Source organism: Gopherus evgoodei, chromosome 8, assembly GCF_007399415.2.
Source record: "Gopherus evgoodei ecotype Sinaloan lineage chromosome 8, rGopEvg1_v1.p, whole genome shotgun sequence".
NCBI classification, from domain to species: domain Eukaryota; kingdom Metazoa; phylum Chordata; order Testudines; family Testudinidae; genus Gopherus; species Gopherus evgoodei.
In genome coordinates, this window is record NC_044329.1 from 5,973,825 (window position 1) to 5,991,665 (window position 17,841).

Consider the following 17,841-nt stretch of genomic DNA (forward strand, 5'->3'; position numbering starts at 1 on the left):
ACAAACAAACAAAAAACCCACCTCCCGCCATCCTCCTGGAGAACTCAGCTGCACTGCCCAGCGCGGAGGCGGATTTCGAGCAACCATGCTGTGATTTGAAACTGACGAGGGCTCCTTACCTGGCTGGCTGGGGGGTTCCTTAGCTTTCATGTTTGCCAAACCTCTGTTAAAAATGCGAAAGCGGAGGGGGTGGAAAAGGCGGCTCCTTTTCAAAGAGCTCCCAAGCTCAGGTGTGTTACACATGAGGAGGATTTCAGAGACTTCTTAAAAAGCCAGTGCCTGGGGGTAAAAAAAATCGTCCAGCGCTTTAAAGGTTAACATCCTCTGCTGAACAACATGCATTTTATCCAACCGCCTCCCGGAGTAGCTTTCTCAGCACACTGACCAATGAAAGCAGCCAGAGGGAAGGGCTTAGGGTGCTGGGTAGGTTGGGTTCCCCCTCCCCTTTCTCACCTCCTCCTCCCCCCATTTTTTGTTTGTTTTGTTTAGTAAATTAATGCAGCAAGAAAATCCCAAAATCTGGCGAGCTCTATCCGGCTGAGATGGGGCAAGGAGGATAATGCAATGGATTAAGAGGCCACTGAGGTACTTTTCTTTCTTTCTGATGACCAGGGGAGTCCCAGACCCATGAAACTTGCCCTCGGCTTCCTCTCCACTTGAGCCCCAAGCAATGGGACACCTTCCCTGCAGCAACAACAACTTACTCCGGGGGGGAATATCCCAGAAGGCAGGAATCAACAGCAGCCAAACGGTCGAGCAGGAGAGCAAGATTTCCGGGACAATACCGCAAAAGCCCAGCACTGACAAATTCTCTTGGATTTAACTGGAGAAGGCACCCCAGCTAGAGGAGGAAATTAAAAGCGTTGGGCTGGTGGGGTGTTTTTTGGGGGGCGTGGGTTTTTTTGGTTTGTTTGTTTGTTTTTGGTTTTTTCCCCTATCCACCCTCCCCCATGGCAAATATACTCTGGTTGCATCTCGCCTGTTCCAGCAACTCGATGCCAGGACTGGGATCCCACTGAAGGGAAAGGAGATTTCTGTGCAGGGATCTGCTCGTCCAACCAAACCACACTGCAGTGTCGGGGGGTGGAAAAAAATCCGCGGTGGAGTTTAAACACCAAGTCTCTCTCCAAGGTGCTGACGCGGGGGTCTCTGTCCAGGGTCCTGAATTCACAGCCTCCTGCTCCCCCAACTCTCTCCTAGGAGGATTGTCTGAACATGACCACGTAGGAAGTTCCAGCACTTTATTCCGCCTGGTTTGGGGGGGCTGGTTTTTATTACCGCCGTCGTTGTTTTTTTAAGTGGAAATTTAATCATTGGTTTATTTCTTTTTTTAAACTCGTGGACTACAAATCACCAGATCCCAAACAATGTTTAACGTCAATGCACTTGGAGTCTACGTTTGGGAAACTCTAGTATTCTTCAGGTAGGCTGTTTCCTACTGCTCACTGGGCTCGGATGTGTGCGTCGGAGTTTGCATGGATGGATGTGCTGATGTTTCCTTGGGGTTAGTACCTGGGCTTGATATTCTCCAGCCATCAGTTGCCCCCCTCCCCCTTTTCCTTTCCGATTATCCCCTGGGTCTGACTATTTAACATTCCACTTTCGGTACCTTTCTGCGTTACTCCGTTTAATTAGCACTGCGTTCTCTCTCTCTCTCTAACCGCAGTGCTGAAAACCCCAGGTCCTCACACTGGTAGGAAAGTGACAACTAGTGGTGGCTGAGAATATTGCATTTGAACTTGCACCACTAAATCGTTTATTTTCTTCTTAAAATTGCAGGCTTCAGGGGGATCTGTTTCCATGTTCAATTATCATGATACCTTTAGAAATAAGGGACTTGCTGATTATGGAATACTCAACCTCCTGTTTTTCAGCCTGTAATGTATGCACCACCTGGACACACAGGAGTAAAATCATTTCTTTTCCTAAACTTTCTACAAACCACATTAAAAAAATCCTAAAATTAGAAAGAAAAATAAACAGATGATGAATAAGGTCATTTTGCAACATGATGCACTTTAAATCTTGATTTTGATCAGTTCTATTTTGAAACTATATCTTGTTTAAAGAATAAGATAGGAGAAAATGAGCACTAACTCTCTGAAGGGACTCTGTATCATCTCTCTTATGAATGCTTTTATTAAACACATCAAGAGAAATATTGGCACATAACAGCACTGCTGTATATGAATGAATAATGCAATCGTCTGTGATGATAATGATAGATGTCACATACATGCATTTGGAAAATCATTCTTCTTTTATGACCTGCAGAGCTCATCCATCTTACACTTCATTGAAATTGCATGGCTCTCATGTGGCAATCTCTGTGTGTTTTAAACATATTAATGCCCAGTATTGTATTTTAATAAGGGACAGCGAATAGTATTCTCTACAGGTATAATTTCTATTGCCAGGGTCATTGTTAATTATGTTTTTTTTTTCACAATAGTAGTGGGACAAGTATTATCTATCAGATTTTGCTAACCGGCTTTTCCCTACAAATGCCAAGGTCTTCCCAAACATAAAACTTGAAACATTTTCCAATTCCTCTGCAATCAGAGTTAAAAAGAAGGAACCCCTGATAAGAAACCACAGTTCACATGCTAATACTTTGTAGAAAATGCACAGCAATTTTGCAGCATAAGAGCAGAGTGCTTCATAATGGGCTATGTAGAACGTAGGTCAAGAAAGTAGGACTTTGGAAACAACTTCTCAGGGACTCTAAAACAACCCAACCTTCAGTTCTTTAAAATGTGTCTCTTCAACTCCCATGTGGCGGCACTGAAAACCATGGTGGAGGTGGGCAAATAGGTAACATTTGTAAGCAAATTAAATCCTTCATTTGGCCAGCAGTAGGCAACAGTGAACCAGAAAGATGAAAGAGAAGATTACTTAAAACATACACATCTTCCCACTTTGCCCTAAACTTTCTGGAATGGTGGCTACCCTTTTCTGGAAAAACAACAACAACAAAACACAACCACCTAGATGGCAAGAACAGAAAAAAATACCTAAACCAAAGTTTGATGTGGTCCTAATATCATAGACAATGACAGCTTCTCCTATAAACAGACTGAGGTTCAGAAGAGTCATATTTGTGTATACTCATTTTTCCTCTTGCCTATCTTGGTCTAAAACAAATTCTGCGCACTCTATGTTTGATTTATATCACGCAGCGTGTGTGAGGGAGAAGGAATTTATATTCAGAGGTACTGAACATCTGCAGATCCTGTTGCCTACGACTGGACTTCTGGGTATGCAGTACCTTTGAAAACCAGGCTCCTGTGTTAATATATATTAATATATAATGCTGTGTATTACATACATAATTGTGCCTGTGTCGCTCATACAAAAAGGGTAGTTTAGTTTTAATGTGTAATATAAAATATTTTAAAATATTCCTGACAATTATCCTTAACAACAGAAGTTATTTGAATTGAACTAAACTATCACCTGCAATTATTTTCCAAATAAGAAGCAAATCAACAATCCCTGTACAGAGTTGGTTCTCCATCTTTTTCCCCCCACTTTACTTATTACAGTCTAAAATCCACCAGCCCGTCAAGTCAGGAATAGTTTGTCTATATTAGCTTTAATAAGATAACTTAAGATTAATAGATTTAATAAGATAACTTCCATTAACCACCGTTTACAAAGTTAATATGCCAACTATCCACGCAGAAGTCATGCATAGCGTAATCCAAGAAAACCAATCTGGTAATCCAAGAATCCAAAACAGAAGAATGCATTACATTAAATTATATGGTGTGCCCACTTTATTATCAGTCTGTCAAAAATATTGTGGAAAAAGGATCTGTGATGTGTCAGCATGACAACTGTAAAATAATAATAAAGAAAAAACCAATAAAGACAGATGGGGGGGGTAATCAACACAGCGGATACAGAAAATAAAATTAGGTCTGCTGTTTAGCCATAAGGCCTCTGCCAGCCTTACAAAAAAAAAAATCCTGTGGGGAAAAATAACATCTGGTGTCTGATTGCAAACATTAAGATATTGCCAATATAATATTTGTTTCTGTTACAGTTGGGGTGTTTTAGTAAGATTTGCCATAAGCAGCTTGATCCGAAGTGTTTTTTTTAATGGAAGAAGGTGTTTTATTTTTCTACCTGCCTTCAGAGAGTGCAGTCACTTTACTGTGACTAAGACAATTATGGAGTCTCTAGGGAAGACCAAATGGAGCGGTGTTTATATCAGACAAATTGTTGGGTTTGTTTTCTAATATTTCTCTAAACTGAACTCCGTAAAGGGGGAATAATATTTCTTGAGTTGATAATGGATAGGGCCGCATTTTCAAATACACCCTTTTAATTGGTGAATACCTTTATGCAGACATATTAAAATAATGTGTCTAGGAGTCAAACTGTCCAATTTGCGTGCACAAATCCTGCAAATTCCATCATGCAAAACACAAATTAGAGGCTATATTTTCAAATTTGACCTGTAATGATCTTGCCTGTATTTCCTGCCTATTGTACCACTGCACTAAACCTACTGATGCAGAAAGATCACTCTAGATGTCAAGAGAGAGTGTACATGCACCTAGGCTATATTGGGATGGGATAGAAAATAAGGGGAACCTGGAATATATTTTTACTGAGATGGACATTGCTTTGAAATGATCCACTAAAATAATATGGGCCCATTTCTTATCTCACTTATACTGCTAAAAATCAAGAGTAATTCCAGTGAAGTCAACAGAATTATACCAGTATATACAAAATCAGATTCAGGCCCTGCCTGAACAGAGAGTTCTTTGCGCTCACAGGAATGATACTAGATTACTGTTAAGAGTCATCTGCATGCTGAAAGTTGCTGCCCATGTGAAAAACCTGTTGGACTGCTTTATCCAATATTTTCCTACCTGCACCTCCTACTCGTCTCAAAAATTCCTTTAAATAATGTATTTGTAAACAATGAGAAGTTCCCATATGGAATATGAAATCCCCGTTAACCTTGCAGAGACCAAGGAACCCACAAATTTTCTTCCATCTCTGGCTCTATGGACTTTAACAAGCAATATGCACTTGGAGCCACTCACTTCTGTTTCATGAAAATACAGCGGAGGGGGTTATACGTCCACACTTCCACCATACCTCTGCAATGCTGAATAGCATTGCAGTGAAATCTGGGAGCAGGGCACTAAACAAGGCTTCTAGAGTCACAGGCTGAACAGATGAGCTGCTGTTTCCTTAAGGTAAGGAGCAATTTCCACACACTAAAGAAAACAACATACTGAGAATTTTTCATCAAGACCTGTTGTGCCTGTGTTCTGAGATTATTCATTTTGTCACTGAAGAAGAATATTTAGCAAAGCCTTAAAATAACTGGTTGTAAAGAGGCTCTTTAACTTACTTAGTCTAGGATCTATAATAGCGCCATTAAAGACCATTAAAAGGGTTGCATCTTCAGAGCTTACAAATGTGATGAGGTGGACAGCTCTTCCAAAAGAAACCTTTACCAATCATTCCACTAGAACAGACCAATTTGGAAGCACCCCTGCTAGAAGCGTGAGGCACTTTTGTATGTTGTCTGATAGAGATTTTTGAATTATATTTGTAATATTCATTTTGATGGGGGAAAGAAAAGGTCATTTTTAAAAATACACCGGACGCTTCATAATATGTAACAGGCTGCATCCTGATGCCTCACAGCTAATCACCACCATCAATTCCTTAGGATGGTAACTGTGTGGGTTATTGGGTCTCTCCTTGATTAGCCGTGAAATCCAAAGGAAACCCCATGATAAAGCAAACAAAAATCAAAGGATCGATAGGTGTCCAAATAGAAACCATGTTTTCTTAAGAGTCTAAATGGAGGAGAGGGAAAATGTAACTGTGCCAGTTGAAAAGAATGCTGCAGAAAAGCCAGTTTCTCCCTCCCGCCACCCTCTCAAAAGCCTTGTTTCTACAGCATGGTCACAGTCCACGGTTGAGTTACTAAAGGCCAGTTTTTGCCAACCATATTCTCCTCATTCTGAAAGTTCATCTGGCATCACTAAATTCAGATGCCTCAGTGCTCACTGAGGGTCCAGATGGCAGAATCTGACCATTACATATGATGAGCATGTAAGATCTTTTGTGGTCCCAGGGATTAGCTGAAAACAAGACCTTCTTCAAGGTCATCTGAGTAAGTGTCCAGAATGTTCCCAATTCCACTCCTCAGGGGAAAAGCTGCCTTTACTGGAGAAGGCCTTGCATTTGAGTTAACGTTGCCACTGAGATGTCAGAGGAGAACAGCCCTCCAATTCATTTTTAAAAGCATATAGGATTTGAACAACCATCCTGGAGTCTGAGGGGTTTGTTACTTTAGCCACAAAGCTATTCAACTCCAGAACGGAAGCACTTGTAAGAAGCAGCATGCTGCCATTCCCATACTCCTGTGTCACCTCATGACATTCATACTGCCAGACTCTCACCGGGTGAATTTGGTAGAATAAAATGAATGTTCTCAGCATCTGAACTAGATGTTAGGATGATAAGGTAATTTCAGTCCAGTCACTGACTAACGCTGACTGATGGCCATTAATCTGAGATGTAAAACCAGCTGAGAAGTCTGATCTCATTTCTACCTGGAGTGCAGCTTAGCAGGGCTCTGCAAACTCCATTGCTAATAGTCACTTGAGATCATAAACCCAAACCTTCTAATTAATATAACTGGTTTTAAATACTTAAAAAAATCACCCTAGCCATATCAGACCATGTCAGAGTATATCCACACACTAGGTCTCAGTTATTCATTCATGGAAACTTTTTAACTTACTTTAAAAACCCCATGTGACTGATACTAAAAGGATAGCTAGGTCACTAAGGAGCTTTGATTTTTCTCTATTTTGTTTGCATCAGCTCTCATAGACTGCAGGAAGGCACATTAAATCACCTTTTTTTCATTATTTGCAGTAGTAACCCTTTTAATTTGTTACTGTTACCTTAGACAGCTTGACTTGCATACCCTCCACTAACTGAGAGCCTTTGGCAGAATCATTTCTATTCTTCCCTTTAGATAGTAAGGTTACATGTGCTCTCCCCATATCTAAGCATGTGTGGCTTTTCTTGTTTTTTTTCCTAAGCCACACTCCCCTCCCCACAATGACTTCACTCATCAGCTGTGACTGTAATGACTCACCTCAAGTGATTTGGGGAAATTAGCTTTATAAAAAGCTGCTAATATCATCATTCCATGGTGGTTTAGCAAAAAGCTAGGGCTTTTGGAAGAGGTGATTCTACTAGAAAGAAATGGCCGGCTGCGTCCTGCTATATGCAACAGAAATCACTATCTATCATGTTTGCAGAGACCCCATCACTATATTATCTCAGAGCTAGCCTCCCATGCCTGCTATACTTGTCTTCAAAGAGGGAGAAAGAAAAGCATCCATTTCATCAAACCTTGCATAGTACAATGTTGTGTTTCTGAGCTCAGTGTTCCACTTCCCCAACAAATGAAACTTAAAAAGTATACTGGTGTCTATATACCCCTGGGGTAGAAAGGTCATTTTCATGATGGAGAAAGGCTTGCACAGATTTACACCAGTATTTCATTCTTAGCGCTCACGGATCAGCTCCTTGGCTGGTGCAAATTGGCCTAGCTCAGTTGTCTTCAGTGGAGCTATGCTGATTTACTCGAGCTGATGTTCTGGTCTGCATGCTACAGATTACACATACACACACAAACAGCTTCTGAAACTCTCCTGATGCTCCAATGGACCAACACACCGATTCTGAGAAACAGCCTTTTTACAAAGCACGCATAGAAATACCCTGCAGAGAATAGAGACAGATCTAGATAGATGCAGTCTTCAGTTATGCGGATGGAGCACAACCCATGATGCAGACAATTATTAATTCCATATATTGCGCCACGGTAAGCTGCCGATTTCAGTACTGCAGCACATCTGGTTGGTCCGTAGGCATAGCCGGCATCATATAAATATGTCTTGATCAGAGCCAATTCCAACTGAGAAAAACCTGAGAAACCTTAATTTACCAACACGGAATTTTGATTTAAAAGCAAAAACAATGAAAGAAGAAACCCTCCCATATTCTTGCATCTTTTTTCCTCCTCCCTCCTCCAATTCCTCTCTGACTCGCTGCCCGCTAGAAAAAGGAGAGCCCATAAATAAAATGCCTCATCGGACAGCCTACAGTGGGCTCTGTTGTATTTATCAGTGCCTCATTGTGGGCAGGGGGAAAAAAATAACCATGGGGTTGCCAAGACAAAGAACGACATGTGTGGAACAGTGGTTCTTGCAGTGCAATCAATCACTGCATACGTTGCCTTCAGACTCAAGCTGGCAGCAGCAACCCGAGATACACCAAAATCAAAGACATTTTTTCTCCCTAGACAATGGTCCATGGTACTTGTTTTCATTAACAATGCAGATCCGAAAATACCTAGCAGGAGTGGAGTAAAAATCAATGGCAATTTGGATGTCTATAGTATTGGCCTGTGTCGGCAGTGAAGCACAGCATAGCTAGAAATCTGCACCAGATAGAAAATTCCCCTCCATCGCCTCTCAGCCACCATTACTTTTTTTATTTTTCTGGCTGTAGTCTTGAGTGACACGGTATGAAGCAAACCCCTGAAAAGTGCCGAGCACCCACACTCTTCAGAGGTGGGAAAAGTAGAAGAACCTTGGAGACAATAAAAGAGAAAGGTAGCTGATTGCATCCAGCAGCTCTGACAGGGTGCTCAGTTCCTCAGAAGATCAGGCCTAATACATATTAAAAAAAAAACCAGTGTGCGAGATTTATAAAAGTCAAAGACAAAGAGGTACCCATGGGAGACACTTGAGTGCAGCAGAGGCAGAAGGAGTGGGACACAAACGTCAAATTCCTGGTATGAGGTTCCTTTCCTGCAATATAAAGTCTACTTTGAAGCACTTGAAAGGACTGTGGCCAGGATAAGCAACTCTTAAAATGACATCTTCTGTCCTCAGTACACACGGCTCAATTCTCTAGTCAGTTCCACCACCTCTATACTAGGGTAACTCTGCCAACCTCTCTGCAATTCCTTTTGATTTACTCCACTAAAGCAAGCCCATAGTCTCCCTTTCAGTGACATCTAGCTCAGATCTATTCCGTTTATGAATCAACACCAGGCCTTCTCCCACCCCTTACCATGATCCTCACAAGCTCTTCCTGCCATCCAAAAATCAAAGCCATTCCCATGCTCTCTGCGCCCTCCATTGCCACCTGCCATTAAGATTGTGGGATTAGAAATTAGCCGTCAATTGCACTGTTGAAGTGTGCAGCTGAGTCAAATACAGCTTGTTCTTCCATAACAACACTGGCCCTGCAGTGTTGGCAGGAGTGAAAACATGATTTTGTCAGGAAACTGCATAGATCTTAGTTGGAGGGTGCATAGGGAACCAGTGTGGGGAGTTCTCACAGTTGTGCCTCAAAGCCTCACATTCATTTAAAAAGTTACATTTCCTTAGAGATCATGAAAGAGCTGGTTAATTACACCAGGAGTCAGAAAGAGCAGAGGAAACATTTACCTTCAGTTCCCCTTTTCAAAGCAAAGTATTCTCTCTCATCTAGCTTTCCAAACCTGTTTTCATTCACCTGGGCTTTCCATGGGCCCAAAGGGCCCTAAATGACTAGGATTATTTTTGATAGAATTGAATTTATTTCTCAGTAAATTCATTTTATCTCAATACAATGTAATTTTCAGATGGAGTTCGGATGTTACAGTAGTGACTGCGTAATTTCACAGATAAGCAATGGATTGTGTCTGGTATCAGGGTGCCTTTTCATAATGTTTGTGGTGTAATTTTACAGAATAAATGACCCTTTGTGTTGGATATTACATTTCTATTAATGAAAAGGAACTCTATTTAATCTATGATTCATCACAAACAGCAACTGTAATAGCGTTATCCAGTCTTAAGAAATGTTAACCATCCCTAAACTGAAAGGGGCTTTATTTTTAAAAAGCATCTGTAGTGAACTCTCTATGTATGCTGTTCTGATGTAAATGCAAGTGATACTAGAAAGGAACACAGGCAGGATAGCAACAAAATGGCAGCTGAAATTTAATGTTGATAAATGCAAAGTAATGTACATTGGAAAGCATAATCCCAACTGTACATATAAAATATGGGGTCTAAATTAGCTGTTACCACTCAAGAAAGAGACCTTGGAGTCACTGTGGATAGTTCTCTGAAAACATCCACTCAGTGTGCAGCAGCAGTCAAAAAAGCTAACAGAATGCTGGGAATAATTCAGAAAGGGATAGATAATAGGACAGAAAATATGTTGCCTCTCTATAAATCCATGGTACACCCACATCTTGAATACTGTGTGCCGATGTGGTCACCCCATCTCAAAAAAGATATATTTGGATTGGAAAAGGTTCAGAAAAGGGCAACCAAAATGATTAGGGGCATGGAACAGCTTCTGTCTGAGGAGAGATTAATAAGACTTGGATTTTTCAGCTTGGAAAAGAGATGACTAAGGGGAGATATAACTGAGGTCTATAAAATCATGACTGGTGTGGAGAAAGTAGATAAGGAAGTGTTGTTTACTACTTCTCATAACACAAGAACTAGGGCTCACCAAATGAAATTAATAGGCAGAAAGTTTAAAACAAGTAAAAAGAAGTATTTCTTCACACAACACACTGTCAACCTGTGGAACTCCTTGCCAGAGGATGTTGTGAAGGTTGAGACCATAACAGGGTTCAAAAAAGAGCTAGATAAGTTTATAGAGGATAGGTCCATCAATGGCTATTAGCCAGGATGGGCAGGGATGGTGTCTCTAGCCTCTGTTTTTCAGAAGCTGGGAATGAGCAACAGGGGATGGATCACTTGATAATTTCCTGTTCTGTTCATTTCTTCTGGGGCACCTGGCATTGCCCACTGTCGGAAGATGGAATACTGGGCTAGATGGACCTTTGGTCTGACCAAGTAGGGCCATTCTTATGTTCTTACGTTCAGATGAATATTTGAGAGCTGTTAGAAATCAAGGGCCGGATCCAAAATCAAAGGAAAGGCCCCACATTTCCTAGTTGTGAGATAAATAGGTTCACAGATTCCAAGCCCAGAAAGCATATATAAATAATGAGAATATACTTACCTAGAGTCTGAGCCCCTGGCCTTGCAAAGGCTTAGATACATGCTTAAATGTATTCACTATAGCCCTGTCTGAGCAAGGTGCTTAAGCACATACCTAACTTTAAGCATGTGAATAGTCCCATTGAGTTTTAAAGGCTTTGCTATATGAAGAAGTGATCATAAACATTTGTGTGTGTGTGTGTGTGCGCGTGCGTGTGTGTGTGTGCGTGAGTGCGCACATGGATTTATTGGATTTGTTTCCTAATTCACGGCCAGCTAAAAACAATATTGTATGAAGTTCTGAATTATTCTTCATTATTTTTTTAAGAGAGGGATTTTTAAGAGACGTGAATTAGGACTGTAAATCCTATTCAAATTCAGCAACACTGTTTCCGGTGCTGCCCAAGACACAAAGATCTTTATCCCTGTCCTGACAAACTGACAATCAAGAAGTCGGAATGTCATCAGACAGGCTGTAATGAGAGTTTGTAGCTTCACAACCGTATATTTAAGTGAGTCTCAGGTAGGGAGAATAACCCCAAATTAAAGTGAAAATAGCAGCATTATCAATACAAGGGCAACAATTAAAAAGATAGATCTGTAATACACCTAAATAGGAATGGAGAGGTAGCTTCTGGTTTGTGGTGGTATGTCTGGGACCCTCTTCTCCCCCAGAAGGTTGCATTGTTTTTGCACTGTGACAATGCATGTTCATTAGTGAGAGAAAAACTATAATGGGCAACACTGAATTAAAACAGTAAATATAAAGCGGCTTGGACAATGTCATTAATCACAAGAGTGGGGATTGTGAGAGCAGCAAAGGACCTGTCCTATACAATCTGTCTGCCCCTTTCCTTGTGCCTTTCCTTTTGACATTGTATATAGCCCAGGGATTTCTTTTTTGCCCTGGGGTTGCTTTTTTCTTCTGTTCTGGCCACCTGGACTTGCTCTCAAGTTGCTCTGTCCACCCAGGGTGAGAGATTGTTCCAGCCACCAGTGGCTCTGCTTCGTTTTTGATCAGTTTTATTGGGATACTTTACAGGTGTGGATGAGGCCCTTTGCAGGAAGAAGTAAGAGATGTGGCTGCAGGAATATGCTATTGAAGGATGTAGATACCTGCATACCTGAAAATGATTTTCCTCTACCTTTTCTAGAGGGTCTTTGATTTTCCAGCGGATATTAACATTCCCTGGAGGGTTAATTTACTGGTGCCAGTGGAAAACTTTCTCCATCCTTGTTATATGCCCATGCAAGTATGTAGTAATAATTTACATTTATATAATACCTTACATCTTAAAGAATCCTAACGTGATTTAAAAACTCTGCCACTAGTGCAATGCAGCCACTTCTGGGGTGAAACATAATCACTGCTTATACAGCTCATAGCAACACTGCACAACATCTTAGGACAAAGATAAGACTTTCAAGTGTGAATTTTTTTTTGCATGACAAAGATGCATGCAGAACCCCTGGCAGTGTCTAATGCATCCTTCTCTTTTGCAGTTCTCATGCCAGCAACATTCTCCTGCCTCAAGACCAATGCCTATGATTCTTATCCAGCTCTTTAATGAAAATACCAAATCCAGATGCTCCTTGAAACTTGGCTTTGCAAGTCCATTCCCTTACCTCATCACCTCCACAGCTGCTACTGGCATGATATATTGTAACCACTATCCATTAACTGCATTGCATGGGGTACAATCAGCTGTGCAGCATTATATGACACTTTGAGTGAAGCGAGAAAGAGATACTCAGAGCTCTGTTCACCCTGCGGCACACCTGCCCAAGAATTCAGCATCAGAGTCCCCAATTCCTGCAATGCGAGTTGCAAAGACAAACATTCAGAAAATTAGTGTGGCTCTTTTTAATTTAATTACATATAAATATTGATTGAACTCTTCATTTCAATATTTAATCTAATAACAACCTCCATTTTTGGAGGGTTTTTCCAGGCATTTGAGGCCACTGTCTGTCTGATGCTTTGCCACAGGATCCAGTGCTGACGTGCTGCAAAAATCAGGGATGACATGATGCAGCAATTAAGATTCCCTCACCCTCTTTCAGACTCTAGGCCTCCCTCTTTCTGGCTGCTGAGGTGGAGGAGAGCAGTGGCAGCAGACATGAGGGAAGAAGATAAGAAAGTAACTGGGGAGAGAGGAATTCTATTCATCTTCTCACTTACAGATAATTGGGCAAATTCTGCTCTCGATTAATGCTCAGGCATTGCAGTACTGAGTTTGCAGTTAGAGGTGGGAGGAAATATGACCAGACTGCCAGCTGGGGGAGCTAAGGGATGGGGAGCAGCTGGGAAGGCAGAAATGTGAGAGAAGACCAGATATTTCAAGGAGGAGTCAGCTGTGAGATTGGCAGCAGGAGAGGATGGGATCAGAGAGAAAGACAAAGGGGGAAGTAGGCAGGAAGGCAGGCAATGGTGAAAGGGAAAGGAACTGGCCATGCAAAGCCACTCAGAAAGGCTCCAGGGAGATTGTTAGCAACTCTTGGCTGACTTTTCTTTATCTTGAGGGGAAGGAGGTGCCAGCCTGCCGGATTCAAGTTCCTAATCAGAAGCTGAGGTCCCCGAAAGGTGCCATGTTGGGGCCAAGGAGGCAAACTCACCTAGTCTAGAAATAATCAAATGTCCTCTTTGCGTGGAAAGGACAGGCAGGAAGGGAGCACAAAATGGTGGTTCACAGAAGGGCCCACGGTGAGACTGAATCCAGCCTCTTTTATGCAGCCCATTCCTGTTGTTCGAGTCCAAGTGCCATGTTAGTGGCTGCTGGCCTCTGGTAGTCCTAATCTGTATAGCTAATATCAGGCCCCTAGGATGTCTCTCTGTCACCAATGGATGCCAATGCTCCATTTATATTTACACCTCCTAGATGGGTCCAGTTTAATAAGGGTGCGACACCCAGGGGTGCTGGTAAGACACTGTGTTTATTTCCTGACCCAGCTCCAGGCTGTAAAGGTTTCTTATCTTACAGTAGTCCAAGAATAAGCCTAGCAACCCTTGAAGGGCCATCTTCTGAGTAAATACAAAACCAGCCTGCCCACTCATGAAACCACCCTGCCATTTCCGGTGCTTCTTTTCCCCATCAAGACAGCAGTGTGCAAATAGAAGCCTCCTCCTCTGCCTGGAATCCTTCAGAGGGATCACCGTGACATCACCGCTCGCTGTGTTTGCCCCACCCAGCAGTCTGTTGGTGACACTGTGCACTGCCATGTGGAAGTCAGAGTTTGGTCCCCCAGGAGTTTGGAGACAAACTCAAGCCAATCTTGAGTAACTATCCCCTGGCTGATGCTCCTAAAAGCATTGGTGGCTTCCTTGCCCAGCCTTCCTAGAGTCCCAGGGAGGGTCAATGTGACATGAGGCATTTAAGAGTGCTGAAGGGGGAATAACATGGAGGAAATGGGGAAATCCAAGCAGATTTCTTCCCTCATTGCCCCAGAACAGAGCAGAACATAGAATGTAAAGTCTTAGACACACCGCTCTGTTGTTGTGATATTTCTAAATAAATCCGGTAGCCAGAACAGGCTGATTAGACAGGAGGAAACTTTTAAGCTACAAATATGATGATAATCAGCAATGATGGAAAGAAAGAAAATAGCTGACAGTTAAAGGAGACTGTGTGAAGATGAGGTGGGGAGGTCTGTCTAAAGTGTTTCACTGATGCTTGTGTGTGTGTATGTGTTAGGACAATGGAGGCAAACTCAGGCTGATCTCGAGTAACTATCCCCAGGCTGACACTCCAAAAGGCACTGGTGGCTTTCTTGTCCAGCCCAGAGATGTTAGCCAAGAAAAATATACCTGATTAATCCGCCACTATGGAACATCTCACGTGCCTGAGTGATCTGAAACCCTATTCAGCCAGCAGGGAAATAAATTCAACCTGCCACATTTAAATGACGGCTCTCCAGGTTCTGCATGTGGTAGGAGCAAACATGTATGGCACAGCATGTGACAGGAGTCTGGCACACTACACTTCCAGTGACAGTGTATCATTTAGCTCAGCACTACAGAGTAATTCCTGTTCAGTTCCACATTAACTACAGGACAGGGCAGCAGCCCAGCGTAGCTGTCGTGGCTTGTGAGTCAGTCAAAGGGGACCCATTGCCTTCAGCAGCAAAGGCACAGACTAGGCACTCAGAGAAATCCCCGGAAATGGAACTGTTGCTTCTGTCGTGAAAGCTACAGGAGAAAAACCTAAAGCTAGATGCGTAGCTCAGCACTCACTCATTCAGCTCGGGACTGGCACGCTGGGGAGAGCTGCTGTCTATGGATCAGGCTCCTGTGCTGTCATGTGAAGGACACACATATATGGCAGACCTAGTCATGGGATCGAGAGCTAGCAGCTCAGTTAATTGGGTACGTCTGCTCTAGTGTTCAGACACCCACTGGGAAACACAGCCTTGGTCCTCCTGGCTAATGGGCTCATACGTTATTTATCACACATAACACAACAGCAAATACAGATATTTTTAAACTGTTTATAACTTGCTACACAAAGAATTTTGCAAGAGGTGCTAGTAGATGACTCAAGGGCTTAACAGTGGGCTAAAACTCTTGCATTTCTGCATCACTGGTTGAAATCCAGCTGAGGTCCATTGTGCCTGAAAGTTCTTTCTGTAACTATTCATCAGCCTGCATGAAATGAGTTTAGCATCTCAGTCCATTTCCCAGTCTCCCGGTCAAAAGCAGAATCAGGAAGTACAAAGATTCCCTCCTCCCCACCACACACCTCATGCGGGAAGGTGGAGAGGGTAACAAACTCACTCTCTGGAGCTTCAGAAAATTAGCAGCCGGACAACTCTGGATTGCAGCAAACAGAAAAATAAATTGCCTGTGGGACTAAACATCGCACTATTGTACGTTCAGTTAGCTTGGGCTGAAATTGCACTTTTTTTTTTTAAATTGCACACTCGTTAAGGCCGAGTTCCAGTGAAATCCATCTATAACCTAGGCTTCCACACTGGCAGAGCATGTGATGTCTTCTGAGTAGTGCCATGATAGCAGTATTATCATCATTCTGATCCCAAAGATTTCCTCCTGATTTCTCTAGGGACTTCCCCATCATTTGCACCCTCCTGTCTTCCTCACTTTAAAATGGGTGACAGCCTTAGTTGGGTGTTTTATATCGGAATTCTATTCATCTTCTCACTTACAGATAATTGGGCAAATTCTGCTCTTGGTTAATGCTCAGGCATTGCAGTACTGAGGTTGCACATGTGTGACTGAAAGCAGAAATTCGCCCTGGGAGGAATACACATAGCACAGCATATTCATATTAAATAGAAATAAACCTCGGAGGACAACTTCCCTTTCAATGTTAGCTAAGCTTGGCAGAATTTGATTTTAATGTTTTTGTAATTTTGATGGATAATATTGATGCTTATCTTTAAGTCTTTTTTTTTCTATTTTTATCCATTTTAAATTTTCACAATTGCGGGAAATTATGGGGCATCAGACAACAATTATGTAATGAAAGTCACCTTTGAGATTCGAAACTTTACAACCATTAAAACACAAATTGTCAATGTCACATGTCAAAATACACAGAGTAAATACCCTCAAATCAAACTCTGATAAGTTTGAAGCAGCATTTTTCTTACTTTGCCTATCTACAAATTTCGATTACCACTGATGGAAATATTTTTTCATGCACTTGTGTGCATAGGGTGAAATTGACATTTGCCGATAAAAATCTAGTTCTTACAAGCCATTCTGTTGATGCATCCCATATTTATGATCACACTATGTAATGCCACTTTAGGAGTCTAACTCTCACTGCTAGTCACCAGCAGGCCCACGCTGGTTTTCCTGCATCCCAGACCTCTCTCATCCATGCAAGTAGGAGGGAAAAGATTTGCTTCACAGTGCAGATTTTATTGCAAATAAATATTAGGAGCCAAAACCTTGCCCCCACTGTGTCTGGTTTGAGCAGCTCCAGTGGCACAGAGACTCAAAGTCAGCTTGAGTGACTAGCTTAGGGTAGAGCTGGTATCACTCTCCATCACTTCGCCTCTCAGAAACCCTGGGGCACAGGTATGACTGACATGACCTTCTCCTCCATTGTCCCTCAGCTGCTAGGTTGCTGCATTATGCTACTTCTCAGGTCTGGACTAACACCCTCCCCTAAGCTGTGTGCAGGTCACCAAATGGCCAGGCCCAAGGATCTGGTCTTCTGTTTCTCTCTGCTGTAAACAGAGACTCAAGAAAAAGAGGAATGTGAATTGCCTCAGTTGAAAGCAACCCCCAAGTGTGTGTCTCTCTTTCACACATTCACACTCACTCACACACCCCTTCTGCATGGCTGTTTCTTGATTAACAAAATCCAAGACATTATTTCCACACAGCACTGTCCTGTAGGAAATGATCATGTAGCACATATTAGATGTACATTGTACTACGTGTCTGAATTGTCCAGATTTCCCTGGGCCAAGTTCTAGCTGGTGTACATCAAAGTTGCTCTAGTGCAGTTAATGGAGTCATGCTGATTTACACCAGACCCTGACCCCGTTTGTCTAACATGTACTATTTAGTTGTGCATTTCCCTCCACAAACACTTGCTTTGCACTAGTTTGTGCTGCTGCTGCCAAATGTTATTGTTGCTCTTGGTATTAAGGATTAACAATTACCTTCCTGCTATTTAATGGAGGAAGAGGAGTGGGGTGCTGATTACATTGCTAGGCTTTTCCTCTTTGTGGGGAGAGAATTGATAGTTCTCTGCACAAGCATTCCACCAGAGCTGGAGGTTTGGGGATGTTGGAT

The 17,841-nt window shown here is 42.2% G+C and overlaps 1 protein-coding gene across 2 annotated transcripts in view; it reads left to right on the forward strand.

Annotated features, from left to right (window-relative positions):
- Nucleotides 1-1,055: 1,055 nt before the first annotated feature.
- Nucleotides 1,056-17,841, forward strand: part of GLRA1 (glycine receptor alpha 1) — a 68,667-nt gene continuing 51,881 nt past the window's right edge. For both annotated transcript variants that reach the window (XM_030572755.1, XM_030572756.1), the window contains exon 1: nt 1,056-1,423. In XM_030572755.1, coding sequence (XP_030428615.1) covers nt 1,368-1,423 — 56 coding nt within the window. In that variant the 5' untranslated portion in view covers nt 1,056-1,367. The remainder of the gene's footprint in view (nt 1,424-17,841) is intronic.